The sequence below is a fragment of the Bos taurus genome, chromosome 22 (genome assembly GCF_002263795.3).
Source record: "Bos taurus isolate L1 Dominette 01449 registration number 42190680 breed Hereford chromosome 22, ARS-UCD2.0, whole genome shotgun sequence".
Taxonomy (NCBI): domain Eukaryota; kingdom Metazoa; phylum Chordata; class Mammalia; order Artiodactyla; family Bovidae; genus Bos; species Bos taurus.
This window is the reverse complement of record NC_037349.1, coordinates 58,548,812-58,573,357: the sequence shown is the minus strand read 5'-3', so window position 1 is coordinate 58,573,357 and position 24,546 is coordinate 58,548,812. Positions and strand designations below refer to the sequence as shown.

At 62.1% G+C, this 24,546-nt stretch overlaps 1 protein-coding gene across 3 annotated transcripts in view; it reads right to left on the bottom strand.

Annotated features, from left to right (window-relative positions):
- Nucleotides 1-541: 541 nt before the first annotated feature.
- The window catches only part of NUP210 (nucleoporin 210), a 91,399-nt gene continuing 67,394 nt past the window's right edge, over nt 542-24,546 (bottom strand). For 2 of the 3 annotated variants that reach the window (NM_001191461.1, XM_059879452.1), the window contains 14 exons: nt 22,583-22,714; nt 20,968-21,126; nt 17,962-18,053; nt 16,082-16,256; nt 14,115-14,290; nt 11,904-12,124; nt 10,593-10,729; nt 8,510-8,633; nt 7,045-7,191; nt 5,343-5,593; nt 3,891-4,107; nt 3,270-3,365; nt 3,105-3,188; nt 542-1,913 (listed from right to left, as the gene is read on the bottom strand). In NM_001191461.1, coding sequence (NP_001178390.1) covers nt 1,813-1,913; nt 3,105-3,188; nt 3,270-3,365; nt 3,891-4,107; nt 5,343-5,593; nt 7,045-7,191; nt 8,510-8,633; nt 10,593-10,729; nt 11,904-12,124; nt 14,115-14,290; nt 16,082-16,256; nt 17,962-18,053; nt 20,968-21,126; nt 22,583-22,714 — 2,112 coding nt within the window. In that variant the 3' untranslated portion in view covers nt 542-1,812. Of the gene's footprint in view, nt 1,914-2,502; nt 2,632-3,104; nt 3,189-3,269; nt 3,366-3,890; nt 4,108-5,342; nt 5,594-7,044; nt 7,192-8,509; nt 8,634-10,592; nt 10,730-11,903; nt 12,125-14,114; nt 14,291-16,081; nt 16,257-17,961; nt 18,054-20,967; nt 21,127-22,582; nt 22,715-24,546 lie in introns of all 3 variants that reach the window. The other variant, XM_024982365.2, reaches the window with a different exon arrangement.

Here is a 24,546-nt window from a genome sequence, read left to right as displayed (position 1 = left end):
TGCCACTGAGGGCCGTGCCTGAGGGCTGTGCTGACTTGTACTGAGTGCTGCGTGCCAGGTGGGCCCTGTGCTGAGCATGTGTGCGTGTGTGAGTCACTCAATTGTGTCCAACTCTTTGCAACCCCATAGACTGTAGCCCGCCAACCTCCCCTGTCCATGGGATTCTCTGGACGATCTCTCTAGAGGAGATTCTCCATTCTCCTCTGTCCTGGGTCTCCCACATTGCAGGCACCTTCTTTACCGTCTGAGCCACCAGGGGCATATGGTATCATTACATGCTTTCTAGGTATTCCTGTGGACCAGACTGTGGAGACACACCAGGTCTGCTCCCATCCTCGAGGCTGGACCAGCCAGGGTGGGGCAGTGGGGTTGATGATGGTCACAGAGATCCCTCAGAGGGGAGGGAGGCCTGGGTGTGCAGCCAGAGAAGAGGCCCATAGAACAGACCCGCTCCCCACATTCACACAACGGGAAGTGGCAACGCCAGCCTGGGTGGGCTCCGGGCAGGACGCAGGGGACTCCGGTAATAATCACACTCGTGTTAAGAAATTAAATCGAGCTTTATTAAATAAACCAAGTAGAAATGTGCCTATTTACATCCAAGTTGTCAGTTTGAGCTCAAGTAATATGCCAAGGCACAATTCTTCCTGTCTCTAGCTTTAAAAAAATAAATTGCATGGTCCAGCCCCGAAGGACTGAGGCAGATTCAGGCATACGGCTCAGGTTCAAAGCTGGAGGCCCCACGGCAGGGTCCACGCACACCGGGCTCTGGGGCTTCCTGGGGGCGGCCCGGCTCCCTGGCCACGGGAGGGCTGCGTCCTGGAGGTCTCAGCTGCCGCATGGACGAGGGCTGGGTGGGAGGCTGTTTTCCGAGCTGCCTCTTCCCTGGCCCGTCTGGGGAGCTGCCTTGAGGGAGCCCGTCCCGCAGGGCGGTGGAGGCTCAGATCGGCAAGGTGCTTCGTACAGAAGGAGGGGCGGAGAACGCGGGCCTGTGCGTGGGCAGAGGACTGAGCACACGGGCGGTGCCTGGCTCCAGGTCAAGGACGCCTCCCTGATTCCGACTCTGAAGCCCCTGTGCTGATAGTGAGACCGGGACAGGCAGGACGGGCTGTCCCCTGGGGCGGAGGCCAAGTTCACCGCCGGGGAAAACAAAGAACCACAGAGGACACTGTCCGTTCACAGCGGCCCTCAGTGGGGGCAGGAGGAAAGGCTCCCAGCTCCGGGAGTTTCAGGAGCCCCTGAGGCTGATCTGGGCGCCCTGGCCCAGCCCTGAGGCTCCTCGTGTAGCCCTGGGGTGGCCCCGGTCACTCGCGACCATTTGCTCCAATCATTTCCCAGTAGGAGCCGGACGGGGGAAATGTCGGGTTTCCAGAGAGAAAAGAACTGACACAAATAAAAAACATCACTGACAAAGTCCTTTCCCTGAGAACACTGCTGTCACAGCATCTACAGAGCCCTGGTCCACAGACGGCCGCCTGCTCTAAGTCCTGAGAACGGTGCGATTCTAGAGACTCCAAAATAATAAAAGCTGCGTGTGCTTCAAGAAACCCCAGACAACAGGTCGAGGAGGGAGCCAAAGTCTTCACCTCTGCAAGACTCAGTAAAACAAAACAATAAAAACAAAACAAAAACCCCAAACAACAAACTTAAGTTCCTACATGTAAGACTGAGCTCGTGGGCACAGCCTAGACTCCAGTTACGGCAGGGGCGGTGCTGATGGTGGCAGTGGCGGCCGGGGCCAGGGCTCGCTCCAGGCTGGACCCGGCAGGCCTATCCCCGGGGGCGGTGGGGCCCAGGGTCTCGGCCCGCTGCCTAGTGGGACGGGTACCATGGGCTCCACAGCCCTGAGGCGGGGCTGGTTCGGCGGGCAGGAGGGAGTGCATTGAAAGGTGTTGGCGATGAGGCAGCAAAATCTAGGTGGGAAGAGAGACGCTGTCAGCTGAAGGGAGACCTCGACGCCCCTGGATCCCGCAGGCCCACGCCAGACGATGGTCAGGAAGCGGCCCAGGCTCCCGGGCTGGTAGGCGGGGTCCACAGGGGCCTGCTGAGCTGCACAGGCAGAGGCCTGGGCCACAGCCTGACCTCCCAGAGCACACAGCCTGCCGGGCAGAGACTCAGAATCCCAGGACCACGTCCCATCCGGGGGCACTCGGGGAAAGGGGCCTGTCCATCTGGGCAGTGAAAGCTATAGGAACAGACTCCAAAGTGTGTGGGTGGAAGGGTCTGGGGTGCTCAGGAGGCAAGGCGAAGCCCCCGGCACGACTTCCGCAAAACAGGGAGGCGTGTGCTGGGGGATGCGGGTTGCAGGGCGAGCGCCCACTGCAGGACAGCTGATCAACAGGACAACGACAGTAAGTAACAGGACGACTCTGTGGTCAGAGTCGACACAGGGAAGTGAGCTGCTGAGCAGTCCACGGCCTCCCCTGGGCGTCACAGGCCTGAGAGCTAGCCTGGACAAGGGCTGTGATTCTGGGGTCCAGGACACGTGGAAGGTCTGGTTACCCAGCAACGTGCATCTATCAGAAAGCTGTGTCCTCTTCCAAGAAACTCACAGGCCCCTTGAAGCCAGGCCATGCCCCGTGTAGGTCAGTAGACACCCCCTCAAGGGTTCTTTGTGTAGAGGAGGGAACCCTTAAAAGGGAATAGGGAGACACAGGGCCGCCATGTACAGCGGTGCAGGTTGCACACTGCACAGCCCCAGGGGACGCCACTCACGGGGTCACCAGGGCCTCAGGACCGCAGAGACAGCTGGACTATGAAGAGGAGTGAGTCATGCGATTCTTCTCTGAGCATCATCTCCTCGAGACCGCCCAAACCCTCACCTCTGAGTCAGCCCATCCGCCCCTTGCTGAGAGCCCTAGGAAGCGGCGCCAGTGTGCTCCGGCAGACCCAGGGTCCCTGGCCCCAGCCCCTCTGCCTTGCCTGGTCTGCCCCAGGGAAAGCTCTCCTTGCCCAGGACTGACGTCCACCAGCTCCCGTTCCCCGGCCAGCGCCCGGACCTGCCCTCTGGGGCTCACACCCCAGCTGCAACTCACGCCCGGGGCAGGGCCTCGTGAGACCCGGGGTCCCCCACCCCTGGACCGCTCCGCGGGGCAGCTACTCACAGTGAGGGCTGTGCTGAGGGCTGGCTCTCGGGGAGAGGGCTGGCGTGGCGGGGGGCTCCTGGGGCGCGCAGACTGCGTGGTAGGCTGAGAGAGGCACGGGCGGCTATTAGAGTGGGGGCGGGGACGGCAGGGCAGACGGAGGGGGACGCGGAGCGCCCAGCTCACCTATGATCGTGGCCGCCGTCCCGGCCAGCAGGGCGAAGAGCGTGAAGAACATGGCCTGGTAGGAGTCCAGGACGCGCTGGAAGAGCCCGGCGCCGTCTGCAGCCCAGGACACAGTCACCAATGAGCCCACAGAGCCCCGAGTGCTGTGCCCGCACTCTGGGGGAGGGGCCGGGCCTGAGCCCAGTCAGCCCAGGGCCCGCCCCGTCCATCTCCTGAGCCCACCCCCTGGGCCCGGGGCCCGCCCCATCCATCTCCTGAGCCCACCCCCTGGGCCCAGGGCCTGCCCCGTCCATCTCTGGCTGCTTGACCCCCCCCAGGCTGGACCCAGGACCCTGCCTCCTGGAGCAGGGAGGAGGCTCAGCTTCCGCCCCTTCAGGGGCGTGCTGCCCCGAAAGCCAAGGCCGTGCTCAAGGGGTACAATTCAGTCACGTTTAACAAGACCTCCGGCTGCCCTGTGAGCGCAGATGGGGATGAGGGGAGTGAAGCCCGCCTGCCAGTGACTCGGTCACTCGCTCCGGGGGGCACGTGCGTTTCTGCTCCTCCCGCCCCCAGATTCCCGGTTCCGCTCCTGGCTGGACCACGCTGGCCGCCCTCCCCCCGGGGCCCTGTGCCGTGACTCACGAGCACCCGGGCCTCGGCGGTCCATTACGAAGGCCACGGTGACTGGGATGGTGACAGCCTGGTCAGTGCTGGGGCTGGAGAAGGTCAGGGTGGTGGACAGAGGGCCCTGGCTGCCGGCCGCGGGGTCGGAGATGCCGACTGTGTAGGTGACGAAGCTCGGCAGCCCCAGCGACTTCTCCTTCACGAAGGCCAGCACAGCTGGGGACCCCGACTTCACCTGGGAGAGACATCAGAGCTGAGGATGTGAACGCCGGCTCAGTTGTGTCTGACTCTCCGTGACCCTGGGGACTGTAGCCCACCAGGCTCCTCTGTCCATGGGATTCTCCAGGCAAGAATACTGGAGTGGGTTGCCATGCCCTCCTGCAGGGGATCTTCCCGACCTAGGGATCGAACCTGCATCTCTTGCATCTCATGCATTGGCAGGTGGGTTCTTTACCACTGCGCCACCTGGGGAGCCCCAGGGCTGAGGGGTGCACCCCCACTTCTTCCTGACACTCATGGTGCCCTGCTAGCTGGGCATATCCAGCCGACAGGCACGCAACCAACAGAGTCAGAGGAGCACGCTGTCTAGGCCGGGTGTTTTTTAAAAGGACAAATCAGTACCACGGAATTCTAATCAACAGCTCCTTTTAAATAACGCTGCGCTACGTGAGCCATCCCCAAACTCGCTTCCCGAGGGGGCAGCCGGAGCTCTGTCATTGGGCTGTCAGATGCCAGCAGCCCAGCCCAGGGCCCGGCAGGTGCTCCCCCGTCAGCAGCCAATTCATCTCTGCCTCACTCTGCAGCCAAGGCTGCCGCAGCGAGACCAGAGAAGGCCGAGGAGACGCCGGCGAGCCCTGCACACGGCGCCCCGAGCTCCTCCACCCTGCCGGGCCCCAGAACCCCTGTCCTACACCACCCTTCGGCACACAGGGTGGCCCAGGCCCAGAGCTGGGGACCCGCTGTCGGCAGGCGTGCAGGATCTGCGATAGGTGAGGGCTCAGCTGCTCGCCCTGCTCTCGGTCACCACGCGTCCTGCCCTGAACTCACTCGTGGACACGTGACGTGCTTACTAGCACGTGCTGCAGAGGAAAGGAGCAGCCACACCCCTCACACAATCATACGAGCCGACAGACAGGCCCGGAAAGACAGAGGCAGGAGAAGAGGGGGCGACAGAGGAGGAGGTGGTCGGATGGCATCACTGACTCAATGGACATGACTTTGAGCAAGCTCTGGGAGACAGTGAAGGACAGGGAAGCCTGGCGTGCTGTGGACCACAGGGTCACTGAGTCGGATACGACTTAATAACTGAACAACAATAGACAGGGATTCTGCTCTGGGGAAAAAGAACGGTCAAAATCATTCAGCTCTGTGCTCATTTCCAGGAGAGGCGGCCCAGGACTTCACGGCTGCAGCTGGTCCTGCCCGCCTCCCCCTCCCAGGGGCCTTGGCTCCCGCCTGCTCAGGGCTCACCTCCAGGTGCTCCAGAACCTCCATGGCGCCAAAGACCTTCACCTCGGAGCTGGTGTAGTGGTTGCTCAGGAGGATTTCGGCCTGGTCAGCGTAAAGCCCCGGGCTGAAGGGCACCTCGGCCCCGACCTGCTCCGCCGGGGAGGGGCTGCCTGGGAGGCTCGCTGTGACCAGCAGCGCCGTCCGCTTCAGGCTGAGGTGCTTCAGCTGCCGCTCCGTCAGCGGGAGCATCGTCACGGAGCACAGGTACCGGCCTGCAGAGACAGGGCCACCGTTCCGCCCGGGCCCCTCCCCACCCAGGCCCTGCCGCCGCCCCTTCCCCCTGGAGGCGCCCGGGTAAGGCATGCCGTCCTCCAGGGGCCTCCTGGGAAGGCCCTCTTCAGTGTCCCCGCCCGCCCTGGGCCCCCTTTCTGGGCCCAGAGCTCTCGAGTATCCTGGAATCCTCCGTTCACGGACTCCCCTGGGGCAGGAACGCCAGGTCCATGTGTGAGTCTCGGGGCCCCACCAGGCTGGCTCAGGGCGGGGGTGAGGGACGGGTGAACCAACACCATGGCCCAGCGCTGGCCCCACGCCCGGCAGGGCTGACCCCTCCACAGCTGGCACCCCAGGTGCTGCAGGAGATCCCACGGCCGCCTGGCTGGGACTGTTTGGGGTCCACGCCTGGCCCACAGCAGGTTCCTGGGCTGAGTGGCCACTGCTGAGGGGGCCTTGGGAGGCTCGGTGAGCGGGGACCAGGGCGCCTGGGATGGTTCACCCCGTGCTCCTGCCAGCCAGGAGCCTCAAGGCCAGTCCCTTCCTTTCCTCCTCCCCCACTGCCACCAGCTGGGAGCCCCCAGCAAGTCGGCATCCTGGCTGACTCTTTGTCCTTCAAGTCGGGGTAACACTGACCCCGTGTGGGGCCATGCAGGTGAATCCACAGGGCCTGGGACAGCTGAGGGCCTACTCTGTGCTAGGCCTGACTCGGTCCTGCACACAGCACGCCCACAGGTGCACCCTGGATCCCAGACGGCAGCCAGAGGGACAGACACGGAGTGGACAGAGGAGGGCCTCGCCTCGGCCTGCAGCCACACTCGCTGGGTGACACCGGGCCGTGCGTCCTCAGGAAGAGCTGAGCGACGCACTGCACGCCCGGCCACAGAGACTCTCACGACAACACTGACTCGAGCCGGGCGCCGAGCAGGCTCGTCACGGGGACCCTCCTGAGCTGTCGCTTGCTCCCGTGACGGCGGCCCTCCTCTCAGAGCCACCCCATGGGGCCGGCTGCCAACTCCCCGGCTCCGGTCAGCAGGTCTGTGGAGCAGCTCCACTCCAGAAACGCCCAGGACTCTAAGAGTGAATAAAGGCCCTGCCTCTGCGGAGCCCCCTGCCAGAGCCTCATCATGCTGGCGGTGCAGGGCACCACCCTTCCTTCCCAGGTCTTGAAGGCAGCAGCCCCCAAGCTCTGAGCTGAGAAGACCAGGAAAGGCCTTGGACCAGGTTTCTCAGCTCGGAAGCGCGTCCTCTCCCCGGGTGGAGGCAGCCACTGGGGGAGGAACGCGAACCCTCCCGGAGGTCGCAGTGACCCAGACGCCAGGATGACCACATTCGTCCCCAGGACAGGCTCCTGACAGACACGAGCCCCACAGAGAGACCGCCATCGTGAGCCAGACACACCACAGACACACCCAGCGTGCAGGTCATGTCCCCTCCAGACCCACAGGCTCACCCAGGGCGGCGTCAAACTCGGGCTCTGCGGTAAAGACCTCTCGTGCCGGGAAGTCGAAGACGTCCTGCTTGAACTGCAGCTGGCAGCCGAGGAGGGCTTCTGGGCGCAGGGCCGCGATGCCTTCCGCCTGGCCGGCGGAGCACTCGCCTGCACACGGGGGAGCAGTGAGAGGTGCCACACGCAGGCCCCCGGCCCCCGCCTCAGCCCTCGCCTGCAGAGCCCAGCACAGGATGCCAGAGCAGACCACGCAGGGGCCGGCTGCTCCGAGAACCAGACCTGCGCCACAGCCCTCTTGACGACCACAGCTTATGAAGGCTGAGGGAACGGGCCATGTCAGCATTTGCTCAGAGCCTGCATCCAGAGAGCGCCCAGAGGCTGGGCAGCTGGGTCTGCCCCTGGCAGCACGTGTGCGTGTACATGTGCTCAGCCGTGTCTGACTCTCTGCGACCCCATGGACTGTAGCCCACCAGGCTCCTCTGTCCATGGGGATTCTCCAGGCAAGAACATTGGAGTGGGTTGCCAAGCCCTCCTCCAGGGGATCTTTTGGATCCAGGAATCGAACACTCGACTCCTGAGTTTCCTGCATTGACAGGCGGGTTCTTTACCACTGAGCCACCAGGGGAAATGGGCAATTCACCCCTGGACACCGGTTCCCCACTGGCACCCTGAGCGCTGTTCCTGCCCAGGTGCCTTGGAGTGGGGAGAGGCCGCCACGACGCAGCAAAGCTGCCGCAGATCGATAGCACTGGCGTTTAATTCTACTGGTTAAGTGGTGTTTTGCTGTGTTTTTTTTTTTTTTAAACAACCTGTATGGATGCACTTGGGTTTCCCTGGTACTCAGCTGGTAAAGAATCCGCCTGCAATGCAGGAGACCCAGGTTCGATCCCTGGGTCAGGAAGATCCGCTGGAGAAGGGAAAGGCTACCCACTCCAGTATTCTTGCCTGGAGACTCCCATGGACAGAGGAGCCTGGCGGGCTACAGTCCACGGGGTCGCACAGTCGGACGCGACGGAGCGACTGAGACAGCACAGCCTGTGGACACACTTCCGGCAGCTGCTGTCCAGGACTGTCGTGGGCAGGGGAAGAGGTTGACTATTCCATGCAGGACTCGAATTACGAAAATCAGAATGAACAGCGAGGCCGGCTAGGCCAGCTTTTCAGGGCTGTGTGGTGGCAGGGGGCGGCTTTCTCTAGTTGGGTGCCCGGGGCTGACATTGCATCGCCAAGCCCCAAAACAGGCAGTTTCTCAGCACTGGGCCTTCAGAAACATCTCTCACGGCTTCTGCCTTGGAGGACTCGAATTTCTAAAGAGCTGGAGGGGGCGTTAAATGGGCCAGCCAGGGTTACATGCCCTCTCAGGAGATGGGGAGGCGAGTCTGAGCAGGAAGGACACAGAATCCAATCTGAAGGGCCCACTCCCCAGCCCGGCAGGGCCCCCCAGGCCTCCTAGCCCCTCACTCCCTACCTCTCAGGTTGGAGCTCCGGTCTCCCACTGTGACCATCACTTTGAAGGCTGAGACCTTCTGGAAGCTGCCCTGGACAGGGCGGGTGTACCGGGCCACAATCCTCTGAGGCAGGCTGACCACGATCTGGGGAGGAAGCCAGGGTGGGTCGTTGAGTGCCCGGGAGCAAGTACCGCCCTTTCCACAGTACAGGGGGCAAGGCTGAGGTTCCGTGGCCACGTGATTTGTGTGGATGGGGCAGAGCTGGGCTAGACCCCATGGTGGCTGGACGCCCCCATGGAACCAGCTGCCTCTCCCAGCATGGGGCAGGGTCGATGTCAGGCCTGAAATCACGCAGCCTCTTCTCTGAACGTCAGCTCAGTTAATTAATCTTTCAGCGAAGAGAGAAGGACCTGTTTTACTTCAGTGCCATTCATTCAAGAAGAACCAGCCTGACCAAATGCAGGCTCACACAGGCATTTTGAGGGGTGGTCTCTCCCCGCTCACCCCTCCCATGCAACGCCTCCTCCCCCGCCCCGGGGAGAGGCCCCAGACCCAGCTCCACTGCTCCTGCTCCGGGAGGCCCTGTTTGTTCCCACCGCCTCTAGGGCTGCAGACCCCCCACGCCCCCACCCTTCGCCGTCTCCAGCGTTCAGCCCTGGAGCTCCTAACACAGCTGCCCAGCTGCGTGGTCCCCAGCCCCGCTGAGGAGCCACAGCCACCTCAAACCCCCATCACCAGCCCCCAGCTCCGCCCTTCCTCCCTGCTCCCCTCTTTGCTCCCCTCTCATCGCCCAGGCCAGACCCTGACACTCACTCCCAAGGCTTCCTCCTCCTAAATGGTCGCCGAGCTCCGATGACCCTCCCTCCTGAGTGTCTCCAAATCCTTAGTCTGCCCCACCTAGGGGCCCCAGGCCTCACTGCCCCCTCCCTCGGTCTCCTGGACTCGGCCAGGTACCAGGCAATCTTTCCAAACGTACCTCTCATCGACATCACTCTTTGCCTTAAAAAAATTCTCTGATGAATCCCTACTGCATCTGGCCTAAGTTACAACGTCCTTACCCTGAACAGCAGCAGCTCATGTCTGTCCTAAGGGCTTCACACCCGTGAACGACTCATTTATTCCACACAACAATGTCAGCCCCGCTTTGCCAGTAAGAAAACTGAGGCACAGAGAGGTTAAAGGACAACCCGAGGTCACACTGCCTGTCCGTGTCCAGCCGGGATTTGAACCCACACAGCCTGGCCCCAGAGCCCGCACACCTAACCACGCTAGGAGCTACCTGGAATTGAACGCATGTTCTGATGGACAGGGAGGCCTGGCGTGCTGCAGTCCGTGGGATCACAGAGTCGGACACGACTGAGCGGCTGAACTGAGCTATGATCCGATCGCAACGCCAGCCTCCGCTGCCCCAGAGCTGGCTCTCAAAGCCTGTACACGTTTGCTGGGTGGTGCCCTGCTTTGCCAGCCCCGCCCCTGCCCCCACCGCCCAAGCCTGTCCAGCTGACCCCCGGGGCTTCTCGGGGTGGGGGGCACTGCTCTGTCGGTCACACGGTGCCTCTGTCTGCACTAGCTCGCCCCAGCAGCAGCGCTGAACACGCCTGCTATTAGGTCACACTGCTGGGTTCCACGGAGCACACGCTGCTTGGAGAATGAGACAGACGCGTGGAAAGCAGCCAGACTCTGCTCATTGATTCATTCTCGGCTGGAGATAGACAGGAGAGAGAGCGGTCTTGTTCGCCTCCACAAAGACTCCAAAGGTGACTCGCTGGGGGAGGCTGGCTTTGCCGGTGATGCCAAATCACTGCACAGGGCCGCCCACGGCCGCCACTCCCGGGGGGACGCCCACGCGGACAGTCCTGCCCACGGGGCTCCGTCGAGGTGGCGTGGGCGCGGGGATGCCTCCAAGAGGCTGCCTCTGTCCTCCCACTGCTGTGGACGGGGGTGCCAGCAGCCTGTGAGGAGGGGCCGGCCCCCCACCAGGCTCGTGACCCCCAGCCAATTGCCTCGCGAGGCGCTGGAGCTTCTTACATGAAGAAGAGAAGCAGTCAGCTGGGAAGATGAGCTCTCCACCCCCCGGGAGTCAAATGTGTGCCCAAGGCCCACCTCCTTGTAGGTCCTCAGGTGCCCGGAGACTTCATAGTAGACAGTCACGGAGCCTGGCTGCCAGGCCACGGCCACACCTGTCTTGGGGTCGACGTGGAGGATGCTGCTGGCTGACGAGCTCCAGGTCCCGGGGACTCCTGGGAGGGGAAACTGCGCGTGACCTCTTTCCCACACCTCACACTCCAGTCGTTCCCGTCGCGTCTGTCTCACCGGGCAGCGTCCCCGCTGCCCCAAGCCTGCCCCCACCCCCCAGCTCCTGGCCACGCCACCTGCTCCCCGAGTGCCACCCCGCAGGAGCATGCCACCTGCTCCTGCCCAGTGCCTCCCCGCTGGGAACCTCACGGTCATTTCCCATTCTGGGATGACCCAGGCACTGGTCCTCCAGGGCTGGCCCGCTGCGTGCCATCCCCCAGCATCGCCCCCGCCCAGCCACCCCGCTACGCGATCCTTTTTACACAAACAGAGCAGGTGGCAGACTCTGAGCCGTCACTAGACCGCGGTCCTTAGTGAAAAGCCAACCTCGTTACATAATAAACACGTGAGAACATTCAACAACCACCTTCTATTTGCGGCAAATAATATTTGCTTTTCCTTAAAGGCAGTGTGTAACTTCGTTTTAAAATGAGTTTGTTGTTATCGTTGTGGCTCAGACGGTAAAGCATCTGCCTACAATGCAGGAGACCTGGGTTCAATCCCTGGGTCGGGAAGATGCCCTGGAGAAGGAAATGGCAATCCACTCCAGTACCATTGCCTGGAAAATCCCATGGACAGAGGAGCCTGGTAGGCTACAGTCCATGGGGTTGCAAAGAGTCAGACACGACTGAGCGACTTCACTTTCATTGACTCTTTTGCAACCCCCTGGCCCATAGCCCGCCAGGCTCCTCTGTCCATGGGAGTCTCCAGGCAAGAACACTGGAGTGGGTGGCCATGCCCTCCTCCAGGGGATCTTCCCAACTCAGGGATGGAACCCAAGTCTCCTGCATTGCAGGCGAATTCTTTACCATCTGAGCCACCAGGTCCCTGTAAAGGGCCAGACGGTAACATTTGGGGTTGGACATGTCTGTCTCTGACGCTGCCACTCAGCACACAGATGAAAACGGCTGCTGACACGGGGAGCTGGAGTGCAGCCGAGCACCACTTCTAGCCCAGTGCAGGGAGAGGCCGCGGGCTGGCTCCGGTCGGGACAGCAGTTTTCCGACGCCTGCTCCAAAACCTCACCAAGCTCCACATGCACACCGGCCCCGGGGGGCAGAGCAGCCCTTCCCGCCTCCCAACACAAGACACGCGTCCCTCGGCTGGAACCCCTCGTACCTTCTGGGCTGACGAGGACCGTGGCCAGACAGAGTACATCCCCCACCACCACCGCCCCGGACAGGTCGGGGGAGATGGCCTGCAGGACGGGCAGCGGGACGAAGTCGGAGAGGCCGCCGTGCGCCGCGTCCCACGCCCTGAGCAGCGTCAGGCCCACGCTGACCGTGCGGATCACGCAGGTGTTGTTGGCGACGCCCTTCCCAATCTGCACGAACTCGTCCCTGCAGCACGGGAGACGTGGCTCTAAGTCTCGGGAGCGGCCCCAGCTCCCAAGGAGGGTCTGGCACAGGTTCCCGGCTGGGCCCCGCGCCTGCCCACTGCGCCCTGATGCCGCCTGGCTCAGGTTCACGGAGCAGCTGTTCTAGGTGAGGGGCCTCGGGCCGTACCAACTAGACTCCCCCACCACCCACGGCCCAGACAGCACGCCCTGCTTTAGCACCCCCACGTCCCACGGGGAGGCCGAGGCCCAGAGGAGGTGATGAGGCTGTGCTCCCAGCCCGCCCAAGCAGGGAGCCAGGATACTCTGGGGCCACGGGCAGCCCTCAAACAAGTAACTGGGACAAGGGCATGGCCCCTGCCCACCTGCTTTCTCATCTGCTGAGTGGGGCTGACCATGTACCCACATCACAGGCTTGACGTGAGCAGCAAACCCGGTCAGCAGCTGGAAAGAGCTAAGGTCAGCGCCAGGCGTGTGGGTACACGCGGGCACTCGGGAACGACAGCCCCTGCGGGCTGGGAGGGACGGCTGGGCTGAGCAAGCGGAGGGTCAGGGCCCCAGCTCCATGGCCTCCCTCCCCACGCCCCCGCCTCCCGAGCCCTGAGCGCTCTCTTGGAGACGGATGAGCCAGCCACGGAAGGGCCCATGTGACTTCCACAGGGGAGTTGGGGGGCTGGACGAGGGGCGGCCTGTGCCCCAGACCTGCAGATGCCCTGCTGTGTGCACGGAGCACCCCACAGTCCAAAGGCCCTCGTGACCACAGCCTCAGCTGGTGGCCCCGAGGACGAGGCCACTTTCCCACACAACAGGTGTAGATATGGCAGCCTGGAGGGGTGACCCATCCATCCAGGCTCACAGGCCCCAGAGAGGGCAGAGCCAGGCTTGACTCAGGCCCAACTCCAGACCCTGCTCTCCCATTGCCTGGGCCCAGGTGTGCTCAGCGCAGGGCACATGTCTGCTCCAGGGCCCGCGGGAAGCCCAGGCTGAAGTGGTCACCAGCCCCTGGTATTGACCTGCTGTGCCCGGAGAGGACACGCTGGAGCCCTGCTGCCTCCTTCCGGGTCTGAGGCTCCTCTCAGCTCCTCCTGGCTTGGCCTACATCCCCTGGGATGGTGGTCCTCAGCCTTGACAATCACCTGAAGGCCTTGTTACACCCAAGTGTCCTGAGAACGTGCATTAAGGGTTCCCGGGCAACGGCGATGCTGCCGTGTGGGGACCACACTTTGAGAACTGCTGCTCCAGTGCACTCACAGGTGGGCAGGTCTAGCCTGGGGCCACAGCTCTCTTTCCTGGAGACCACTCCCCTCCCCCTCATATTTGGCCTGAGGCTGCAGTTTTATTCCGGAAGTGTCAGCCGAAAAGAACTGCCCTTGCAGCGCAAATGGAACCTGGTATTCAAACCCTGCTCTCTGGCTGTGTGGCCTGAGACACGTGGCCTGACCTCTCTGGGCCTCTACAAATGGGCAGCAGTGAGGAGTCAGCAAGACGGCACGTAGGCAGGCCTGCACACAGCAGAGGCCAGTGACCATCGGACCCCGTCCTGGCCGACCTGAGCGTTGGAAGGCATGCGCCTTCTCCGATCGGCTTTTGCAGAGGGAGCAGCGAGCGCTGCGCGTCCACTGACTGCAGGGCCAGGGCTGTCTGCATCTCCCCTGCAGCCCAGCTCCCACAAAGGCTTAGCAAAAACCTCCAGCCACAAGCCCCAACCTCTGGGCTCCGCTTCCTGGGCATTAGGGGACGTCCCTGCCAAATGACTGTGTCTCATAATAAAGACTCTCGGTAACGGCCCCTCATGCCCGCTGCCTGGCCGAGCCTGGTGCTTCTCCTGGGGTCTGAGAGTGGGGTGAACGCCCTGCCCTTGGGAACCATGAGTGACGAACTCATCCTTCAGCAGCACTGGCTTCTCTGCGTGGTCATCAGTCACTGTGTGAGTCAGATCTGGATCTGATGGAGACGTGACTCCACGTGGGGAATGCGGGGGGCCAACCGCCTACCTGTTGGTTGCAAAGTTGAGGACGGAGTTGTGAGCGTGGAAGACGTCTCCGGAGTTGTCGTGGAAGTGGACAGTGAAGGTCACGGTCACGCCCAGGGGCAGGGCCACCAGGGCCTCCTTGTTCCGAGTGTGCAGGGCAGGGCTCATGGAGATCCTCAGGTAGGAAACAGGGGACACCTGGGGACAGCAAGCAGCCGCGGTGACAACTGTACCAGGGGCGCCCCCAAGAGTCCCCCAGGACGGGCGCCCACTCCAGCTGCTCCCCAGCGCATGACGCCTGGGGGCGAGACCGACTTGGGGTCTTGGAGAGACTGGCCCAGCCCAGATGCTGGCCCTCCTCCTCCCTGCGGTGGCTGGCCTCATTCCGAGGAAATCTAACCCACAAGAGTCAGAGTCCACGACTGTGAAAAATTAGATCATTATTCATGTTGCAAAAACATCCCCTGGGCTTTGAATGCTGGGCTGCGTCGGAGGACCTGGCTCTCCAGGCATTTAAAGTAGAAACAATGTCCGCTCGGACGGCGGTGGTATCTGGGGTTCACTGCATGCTGCCGAGGTGCCTGGAGGTGCTCCAGGGAAAGCGGGGATGGGAAAGGAAGGGACGACAGCTTTCGGGAGCCTGGGAACCCAAGGTCCTTAGAGAGCCACCTTGGTTCTCTGTCTCCAGTAAAATCCATCGTGGCCAAAACGCCAGCCCCTCAAAGACCCCACTTCCAGGGATGGGCACACAGCTGGCACTCAGTACCATCTGGTGACCCGAGACGCGTCCTCAGTCACTTTCGGTCACTTGGAAACTAGGGTTGGGGTTCCCTGCTAGACGCCCGTCTTGAAACAAAAAGATACTAATAAGGAAAGACGCCCAGGACCCAAGCAGAGCCTAAATATTAATATTCAAGAGGTCGTGTATTTGCTCTGTCAGCGAGGATTACACTGTGGTTGTGATGAGATGTGCAAAGAAAATTCTGTTCAGGATAAACCCCGGGACCCGATCCGGGGGCCTCCCAAGGAGAACATCCCGTCTTCAGGAGAAGAGAGGCAGGGGACATACGGGCATGCTGGGCATGGTGGCAGGGGTGGGGGGACCAGGGGGCACCATCCCGGGGCAGGCCGACATGGGCTGGAGCCCAGAGCCTGACTCCCAGCCCCTGGCGGCCTTGGCGACTCGACTGCCTCGCCTGTGAGATGGGCCCCCTCACCCTCCAGGTGCTGTCTGTAACCGAGTGCTTTCTGGGCCAGGACAGCACATGCTGAGTTCATCGCGCTTAGGTGTCTGCTGATCCAGGCACTGATGGCCAGTCAGGACACCGGGGTGCCAGTCCTGCAAACCTCATACGGGTCTGGGCCACAGTTATTCATCTATGAAATGAGCTCATTGATATCAATCATGTCCAAGGATCTCTGCTCTGATACCCAGGAGATGCTTCAGCTTTTCACCTATTACTGCTGTTCAGTCACTCAGTCGTGTCCAAATCTCTGCAACCCCGTGGACTGCAGCATGTTAGGCTTCTGTGTCCTTCACCATCTCCCAGAGTTTGCTCAAACTCATGTCCATTGAGTCGGTGATGCCATCCAACCACCTCATCCTCTGTTGTCCCCTTCTCCTCGTGCCTTCAATCTTTCCCAGCATCAGGGTCTTTTCCAATGAGTCAGCTCTTTGCATCGGGTGGCCAAAGTATTGGAGCTTCAGCTTCAGCATCAGTCCTTCCAATGAATATTCAGGACTGATTTCCTTTAGGATGGACTGGTTGGATCTCCTTGCAGTCCAAGGGACTCTCAAGAGTCTTCTCCAACACCACAGTTCAAAAAAATCAGTTTTTTGGTGCTCAGCCTTCTTTATAGTCTCACCTAGGACCTTTAATAGTTTCTTACAATTTCTTGGCTAGAAGGTGAGTATCTTTACTCGCACACCTGCGAGGGGAAAACAGTACTGCTACTCTTATTCCAAGAAGGAGGCAGACGAGATCCTACCTTGACAGCAACAATGATGGTCTGGTTGGCCCCGAAAGCTTCTTGGGCAGTCACTTCGACCATGGACGTGCCGATCACGGACCCCGACGCCAGGAAGCCCTTCTCGTCAACATGCACGACGGGAACCTTCTCTGGCCCGTCCAGGACACGGTAGCTCAAAGAGGCAGCGCCATCCCTTGGGAAAACGAAACACACCCATGCTCGCAGACAACAGCGGCAAGATGGCTGCTGCTCAAGGAGAGAAAGCAACACAATCCTGGCCTCACGACGCACCAGGCCGCCATGCACAGCCTGTTGCAGCTCACTGGCCATCGATGGGAAACCTCATTTGGAAAACCAAGGGTTCCCAGTAGGGCAGCACCTTCCACAGCCAGTCGGCAGGAAGCATGTGAGAGCTGAGGGTCTCATGAGCCACACAGACGCTTGCAGTCAAAAGATCCTTCCATTTTAAGGCTTCCCTGGTGGCTCAGTAGATAAAAATCTCCCTGCCAGTGCAGGGGACACGGGTTCTAGGCTGGTCCGGGAAGATTCCACGTGCCACGGACCAACTAAGCTTGCGCACCATGACTACTGAGCTTGCGCTCTACAGCCTGTGAGCCGCAACTACCGAAGCCTAGAGCCTGTGCTCTGCAACGAGGGAGGCCACCGACATGGGAAGCCCGCGGGCTCTGAGCCAGATGGAGCCCAGAGGCAGTCCCAACGGCCCACCAGCAACTGTGCATCTTCAGACACACAAGTCCCCTCTCCCAGCCTCGGCTTGCTCAGCTGTGAAACGGGAGCGACGGCCTGGCCCCGTCCCACTTCCGCCAATAACTGGATAAAAACGGGCCGTTGCTGTAATAAGAATGTGGTTCGGAAAACTACTGATAACGTGTACCAGAGAGGAGACAAATGACGCAGTCTCTTTTGCTCTTTTACATATTCATGATGTTACAAAGAGAGGAAGGAAAGAAGAGCTCCCAGGCCCGCCCTCCAGTCACCCTCTGCGCCGCAGCCCCACAAATCCTCCGCAGATGACTCCTTAAGCAAATGTCACCGCTTCTGCCTCAAATTCCTGCCCCCTCCATCAACGCCCTCCTCTTAACCTGCAGGACTCATGCGCATCCTGTGAGACCCGACTCCTGCATGTCCACGGGGGCCGTGCCTCCCCAGAATCCTGGCACGGAGGCCCTCCTTTGGGCTGCGGCTTCATTCCATTACAAGCCTTCTCACACGACACTCCCCTCTCCCCCACCAGACTCCTCCAGGGCACCGCTGTCATCCGACTGGGATCCAGAGTCCAGCTCAGAGCCGGGCGCTGACACTTTTGGCTGTGTGCCCACTGTATGTGGATGTGTGTGTGTGTGTGTGTGTGTGTGTTTCTCCAACGTCCTTGCAATTCCCGACTTTGCAACTGCAGTTCACACACAAAGCACTACCGTGGAACACAAGGCAGGAGTCTGGTGTGCCTGCAGGCTTCAGAACTCGCTTCTCAGCCTTCACAGGCGTCTCAGCAACCCAGGAGGGCCCGAGATCTGCATTTTTCATGTGCCCCCTCCCCCCAGCTGATGTCCCAATTCCCAGACTACACTGAGTGGCAAGTCTTAAAGACACGGGGCATTTGAGAGACTGAACCCCTCCAAGCTGGCACTTTCCCGCCTTTGAAGAACTGGATTTGTGCAGAAAGCATGAGACGGTCTGGGCCGTGGGGAGGAGGAGAAGGGCCCAAGGGGAGATGCTGCAGACAAGCACGGGCCATCTCCGCGGCCGGGAGGAGGAGGAGGACGGCAGGGAGGTGCGGCTGGCCCTTGGCACTCACAGCTCCTGCCGACGTTGACAAATGAGCCGTCGGACGTGAGCGCAGCCTCGCGACCCACATGGAGCCGCGCCGAGTCACGTACCTGTTTGTCTGAAGCTTGATGAATGAGTTCGGTGACATGAGCACGTGTTCCGCTTCTACTTCAGGGCTCAGCAGCCGCAGCTTTTCAAACACCTGGGGGAGAGGGCGATTTCTGCTCTCCCTTGATCCCCAGAACCACGTGCAGGGTTGGTGTGCCTCTCGTGGGTCGAGAGACCCGGGTGCCACCCCGCTAGGAGCTCGGGTGCAGCGGCAAGCGCTGAGGGCATGCTGAGCAGGAGCAGCAGGTGCGCTGGGGAGGCCCCCGGGGCTCTTCATGGGGCGAGGGCTGTGATCCCCCAAGCTCTCAGGGTGTGCGTGTAAAAGGCACACTCAGCGATGGGGTCTAGGGTCCTGCTTGGTGACACTGCCAGGCTGGGGAGGCTCTGCCTGAATTCTCCTTCCCCCAGCCAGACATGCTCTCCACGTCGGCCCCTCCCACAACGACCCCCCAGGCACCCCCCCAGCCCCACCTCACACCCTCTCTGCCTGTCAGGCTCCTGCTGAATCTCACAGAACCGGGACAGGGTGCCTGGTGACCTCCGGCCAGTGGCTGATACAGCTGACAATGTCGGGGGGATCTGACCCTGCCCCTCCCTGGCAGCCCCCAGCCCATGAGGCAGCCCTCCCCCAGGGACTCCAGGCCGCTCTCTGCACGCAGCCCACTGTGCCCACACCCTTCCAAGGCCCCCTCTCTGAGGACTCTCGGGCTGCTGGCACCCCTGACACCGAGCCTGGGTGCTGAGCACACCTTGGGGCTCCCCGCTGGCTTCTGATACGATCAGGCCAGCTGGACGCTCCGAGGGCCTGTGTCTAAAACCGAACGGGTGATTTCTGAAGAGGAAACTGGCCTACGTCCCCTCCCTCCCAGCAGCTGCTCTGACCACACACTCAGGTGCAGCTTCCTCATCAGTAAAAAGGGTCCTGAGGGAAGCATCCTTGGCGCGCTCACCTCCCAGAGCTGGGGACGTGCAGGACACTACGGAGGGGCAGGGCTCCCTACACGGGGCATGGTCTTGGGGGCTGGACCGGGTTCCAGAGCCAGGTGAGCCCATCCGCTGGGCCGACGGCTCCCAGAGCGAAGCTGCCTCACTGGCTGTGCATCACACAGTAAACACACACCCAGACAGGCCCCTCCCACTGCTCCGGGCAGGTAACCCCTGAGGTCCCCCCGACACAGCGCTGAAGGCACAACGGGGCCTTCCTCTCCTGCCCCATGACCTGCCGAGGAGCGTCAGTGCCAGCAGCACGGGGCACGGCCTGGGGTCAGGGCGACGAGGGGGCCTGGGGGCTGTGACCTGGGGGCTCAGCTCTATCAGTGAGAGGCTGTCTCATCTCCTGCCGGTTTGGCCGGTGGCATCACCCAATGTCCCCAGGACGAGCCGCACACTGGGCTTTTAGACAAAATCTTCCTATTTTTCAACATTGGCAACAAATAAAAGACTGTTTCGAAGTACTGAGTGAGCCAAATAAAACACCTCTGTGGGCTGGATCCAGCGTCTCTGAGTTTCCGATGCGCTTGAAAGTTACCTGCTGTCAGCCAGGGAAACCGAGGCACAGAGCTGCTAAATGACCCGACTGAGGCAACAGAATTCGGAAGATGCAAAGCCCTGTCTCTAATTCCAGGACAGGGTCAGAGCTCGCTTCACTTTGTCTTCAGCTGGGAAGAACATCTGCTTCTGTGTGTGTTTGTGTGTGTGTGTGTGAGTCTGTGTGTGTGTGTGTACGTATGTGTGTTTCTGTGTGTATTTGTGTGTGTGTCTGTGTGTGTATATGCGTCTCTGTGAGTCTGTGTGTGTGTGCGTGTCTCTATGTGTGTGTGTGTGTGTGTGTGTGTGTGTGTCTGTGTACGCACATGCAGGCAGGAGTCGGGGGTGGGGGCTGGGCAGACAGGCATTTCTCTCTGAAATGTGCTCCTTCACCCTGCGTGGGGTATGTGCCTGACCTAGAATTGGCTTGTTTCCTCTTGAAGAGGGGGTTTGAAACTGTGTCTTTCCTCATGATATCTAGGAGTCACTTTCAGTCTTTCTCTGCAATTTAGGGGGACCCAGATATTACATTTAAGGGCTTCCTGGATGACTCAAGTGATAAAGAATCTGCCTGTGATGCAGGAGACCTGGGTTCGATCCCTGGGTCAGGAAGATTCCGTGAAGGAGGAAATGGCAACCCATTCCAGTGTTCTTGTCCGGAGAAGTCCATGGACAGAGGAGCCTGGTGGGCTACGGCCCATGGCATTGCAAAGAGTCAGACACGACTGAGCACATACGCACGAGGTCAGGACATTACTGAGTCTCACATCAGCAGAAGAGGGTCCCTCAGGCTAAATGTGCTCAGGCCAGTGGGGCTGGAGAGAGCCGTGGGCCAGGCCCTGGGTGGACAGGTCCACCCTGCCGCTGCCCCCTCGAGGGGCTCTGAGCAGGCTGGCTGCCCCCGTCCTGAGGCTCGGGTCCCATCTATGAACAATGGGGTCACACCCTGTCTCCTGGGGCACAGCTCTTGAGGCCTCCTGGGACCCTCCACTGCCTGCTCCCTGTGACCCCCCTGCCCTGGGGGTGTTTGCCTCCGTCTCGTCCTCCACGAGCGCTTGTGAAATATAGGCAATTAGATGCGTGCCTGGCCCAGATTTTCCAGCCTCTTCCCCCCAGAAGGCACCTGACACCCAGCTCAGAGTCAGCTTCTGCTCTGGAAGTGCATCGAGCTACTGTAGACCTCCAGGCCTCTGCATGCATGGGCCAAGTCCCCCACCTGCCCCCGCCAGGCCCTCCCAGCCCCAAACGCCTCCCCTCGACGAAGCCCAGGGTCACCCCAGCCCTGGACTCCCACAGCACCTTGGAGCCCCAGCTCAGGCCCTGCCAGCCTCACCACACCTCCCCGGAGGCCGAGCACCCCCCAGGGCTGGTCCCCAGCCCCCAGCACCCTCCACGTGTCCCTACAAGCCCTGGGGGGAGCAGTGCTCTGGGCTGGCCAGCACTCCCCCGCTGACAGCAACTCCTGCCTGCCCAACCCTCACCTGGATCTGGATCTCATCAGAGAGCTCTTTGGCGAGGCCCAGCAGCTGCCCGGCAGTGGGGTCCAGGGCCTTGACCACCACCCTCAGCCCGGTGCGGCCCTTCGCCCGGCCGAGCACGTTCATGGCAAAGTTGTACTGCGACGGCAGCCGGAGCGATGCCTGCGACAGACAGAACCGAACGTCCCGAGGGGGCCCCGGGCCCGGCTCCCACACAGGGCCAAGCCACCCGCCCCTGTCACCCTGCTGCCCTCTCGCCCCGGTGGGGGCCTGCCAACCCTGGCACACGCGTGGGGCACTCCACGCTGCGATTCACGCCGTTCCCAGGGCCCGCGGGAGAGGTGGGCCCCGCCAGTGTCCTCACGCAAGACTTAGAGCCTTGGCCGCGGGGCTCAGGGCGGACTCACCCCGACGACTTGGGCTTGGGGTGCTGCCCACAGAGCCCTTGTTATGGGGTATTTGTGAAGAAGTCACATGCCTGGGTACCATGGGGATGGTCTGGGGACAGGATCTGGTTCCATGGGGACAGGGGACCGGGGGTACTCATCTTGCACTGTATGAGCTTCAGGCAGCCTCTAAGAGACCCCATCCCCCGTCTGACTCCCTCTCCAGGCCCCCACTGTCCACAAACAAGACAAGGAGGGACCCCGGGAAGCAGCCGCACTCAGGCCCCGTGTGACCGAGGCCCACCTGGGGTTACTGCCTGGAGTCACAGGGCCAGTACCCGCTGCACAGCCCACTGACCAGGTCACCTGGGCGTGTCCACCCTCCCCACGCACGGCCTTCAGCTCACATGCACGGGGCGGTGTGTCTCTCCAGCACCTCCCAGCACAGACCTGGGGAGGGGCCAGGGCCCCCCTAGGGAGCCTAAGGGAACGGGGTAGGGCCCTGGGACAAGCCTGGAGAAAACTCCAGGGCTGGCAGAGGCAGGTGACATCTTAGAAAGGGGGTCAGACGCTACAGACTGGGGACCCCCACCAGGACCCCATGACGTTCTGGGGCCTAGTGACTTTGCCCCTTCCATGCGCAGGTTGCCTCTAAGCCCCTGGGTGGTGCGGCTGGTCAGCAAGAATGAGCTTAAGAGGAAAAGGCTGCAGCCTGTCCTGGGACCCACGAGAGGGGAGCTGAAGGCCGGGTTCCTGGACACACGAAGGGCTGGAGGGGGCAGGGACCCCAGGGAGGGACAGGGTGGCTGCAGACCAGGAAGCCTCACGAGGGCCTGACGGGCAGTCATCTGGGATGGAGGGCGGGGTCTCGGGTGGAGGGGTGGGGGTGACGGGCTGTCATGTGGGATGGAGAGTGGGGTCTCGGCGGGGGGGGGTGACGGGCTGTCATCTGGGATGGAGGGTGGGGTCTCGGGGGGTGACGGGCTGTCATCTGGGATGGAGCGCGGGGTCTCGGGGGGCGGGGTGAGAACCCTCCCACCTCACGTCATCTGGGATGGAGGGCGGGGTCTCGGGTGGAGGGGTGGGGGTGACAGGCTGTCATCTGGGATGGAGGGCGGGGTCTCGGGGGGGGTGACGGGCTGTCATCCGGGGTGGAGGGCGGGGTCTCGGCGCGGGGGCCAGTGAGAACCCTCCCGCCTCAGGTCAGGGTCTCCGGGGCGGGGGGTGAGTACCTCGTGGTGCCGCCCGCGGACATCCAGGACGTCTCGCTTGGTGACAGACCAGTGGAAGGTCAGGCCCGGCACGGCGTTGCCGAAGGAGAAAGGGTTCTGGTTGTTGGTGATCCCGGTGACGTAGACGGGCATCTGCGGGGAGAAGCCAGGCCCGTGACCACCCGCGTCCCATGGCCGGAGCCCCCGGACGCCCTGAGACACAGCCTGCAGTGCCCCCCAGGGCCCGCTGCCGCCCTGTCTCCTGAAGGCAAGGGGGGCCTCGATCAAGTCCTCCCAAGTCGGCGGCCGGCCCGGCACAGCGCCAGCCCCTCCCGCCCGTCCTTCCGGGGCCGAGGGACCCCGTTCCTGAATAGCCGCCTAGAGCTCTGAGGGGCCTGCAGCCCCCCGGCAGCCCGGCTCACCCTGTTCCCGTCCCTCTCAGTCTAGTGGGGGCCCTGCTCACAGCGGTGGGCTCGGTCTCCCACACTCTGGATTTACCAAGCGCTGATCCGAGGGCAAACGGACATGGAGGCACCACAGCAAGGGGCTGGGGTGCAGCTGAGTCCAACTGCGGGTCAGCGCCCAGTCCCAACGCTCACTGGCTGTGTGGCCTCAGCAGACGCCCTAAGCCTGCCACGTGTGCACCTCCTCATCTGTGATGCGGAGATGACCCCGGAGCCGCCCCCGGGGTAATGCACTCCACGCGGACTATGACATACAAAGCACGAAAAAGGTGCATGCCATCCAAACGCCAGCTGCTGGGAGGCACCAGGTGCTATTCCAGGTGAGCAAGGCGACAGACCGGCACAGACACGGGCGTCACCCCCGCAGGACTGCAGGGGTGGGCGCCACACGTGCGGGAGCTGGCGCCGGGGAAGAAGGACAGGGAGCCTGGGCAACGCAGCAGGAGAGGCGGGAATGGAGCTGGACCCAGAGAGTGAACAGGGTCAAGGGGCTGCAGAATCGCCCCAGCAGAGGAAACAGCGTCCTGGGAACAGCTCCCCCAGGCTCATCCTGAACCAGGTCTCAGAGCCTGACACCTGCTGGAGGCTGCTCCGAGGACACAGACAGGAGGGGCTGGAGAGGTTCCGCCTCACATGGGTCCCCGCCCCCATCCCTGAGATGGGAACCTCCCTGGTCCCGCCCCCATCCCTGTGAAGGGAACCTCCCTGGGTCCCCCCCTCATCCCTGTGATGGAAACCTCACCTGGGTCCCCCCCTTCATCCCTGTGAAGGGAACCTCCCTGGGTCCCCCCCTCATCCCTGTGATGGAAACCTCACCTGGGTCCCCCCCTTCATCCCTGTGATGGGAACCTCACCTGGGTCCCCCCCTTCATCCCTGTGATGGGAACCTCCCTGGGTCCCCCCCTCATCCCTGTGAGGGAACCTCCCTGGGTCCCCCCCTCATCCCTGTGATGGGAACCTCACCTGGGTCCCCCCCCTTCATCCCTGTGATGGGAACCTCCCTGGGTCCCCACCTCATCCCTATGATGGGAACCTCACCTGGGTCCCCCCCTCATCCCTGTGATGGGAACCTCACCTGGGTCTCCCCCCTTCATCCCTGTGATGGGAACCTCACCTGGGTCCCCCCGCCTTCATCCCTGTGATGGGAACCTCACCTGGGTCCCCCCCCTTCATCCCTGTGATGGGAACCTCCCTGGGTCCCCACCTCATCCCTATGATGGGAACCTCACCTGGGTCTCCCCCCTCATCCCTGTGATGGGAACCTCCCTGGGTACCCCCCCTCATCCCTGTGATGGGAACCTCACCTGGGTACCCCCCCATCCCTGTGATGGGAACCTCCCTGGGTCCCCCCCTCATCCCTGTGATGGGAACCTCCTTGGGTCCCCCCCTCATCCCTGTGATGGGAACCTCACCTGGGTACCCCCTATCCCTGTGATGGGAACCTCCCTGGGTCCCCCCCTCATCCCTGTGATGGGAACCTCCCTGGGTCCCTGTCCTCATCCCTGTGATAGGAACCTCACC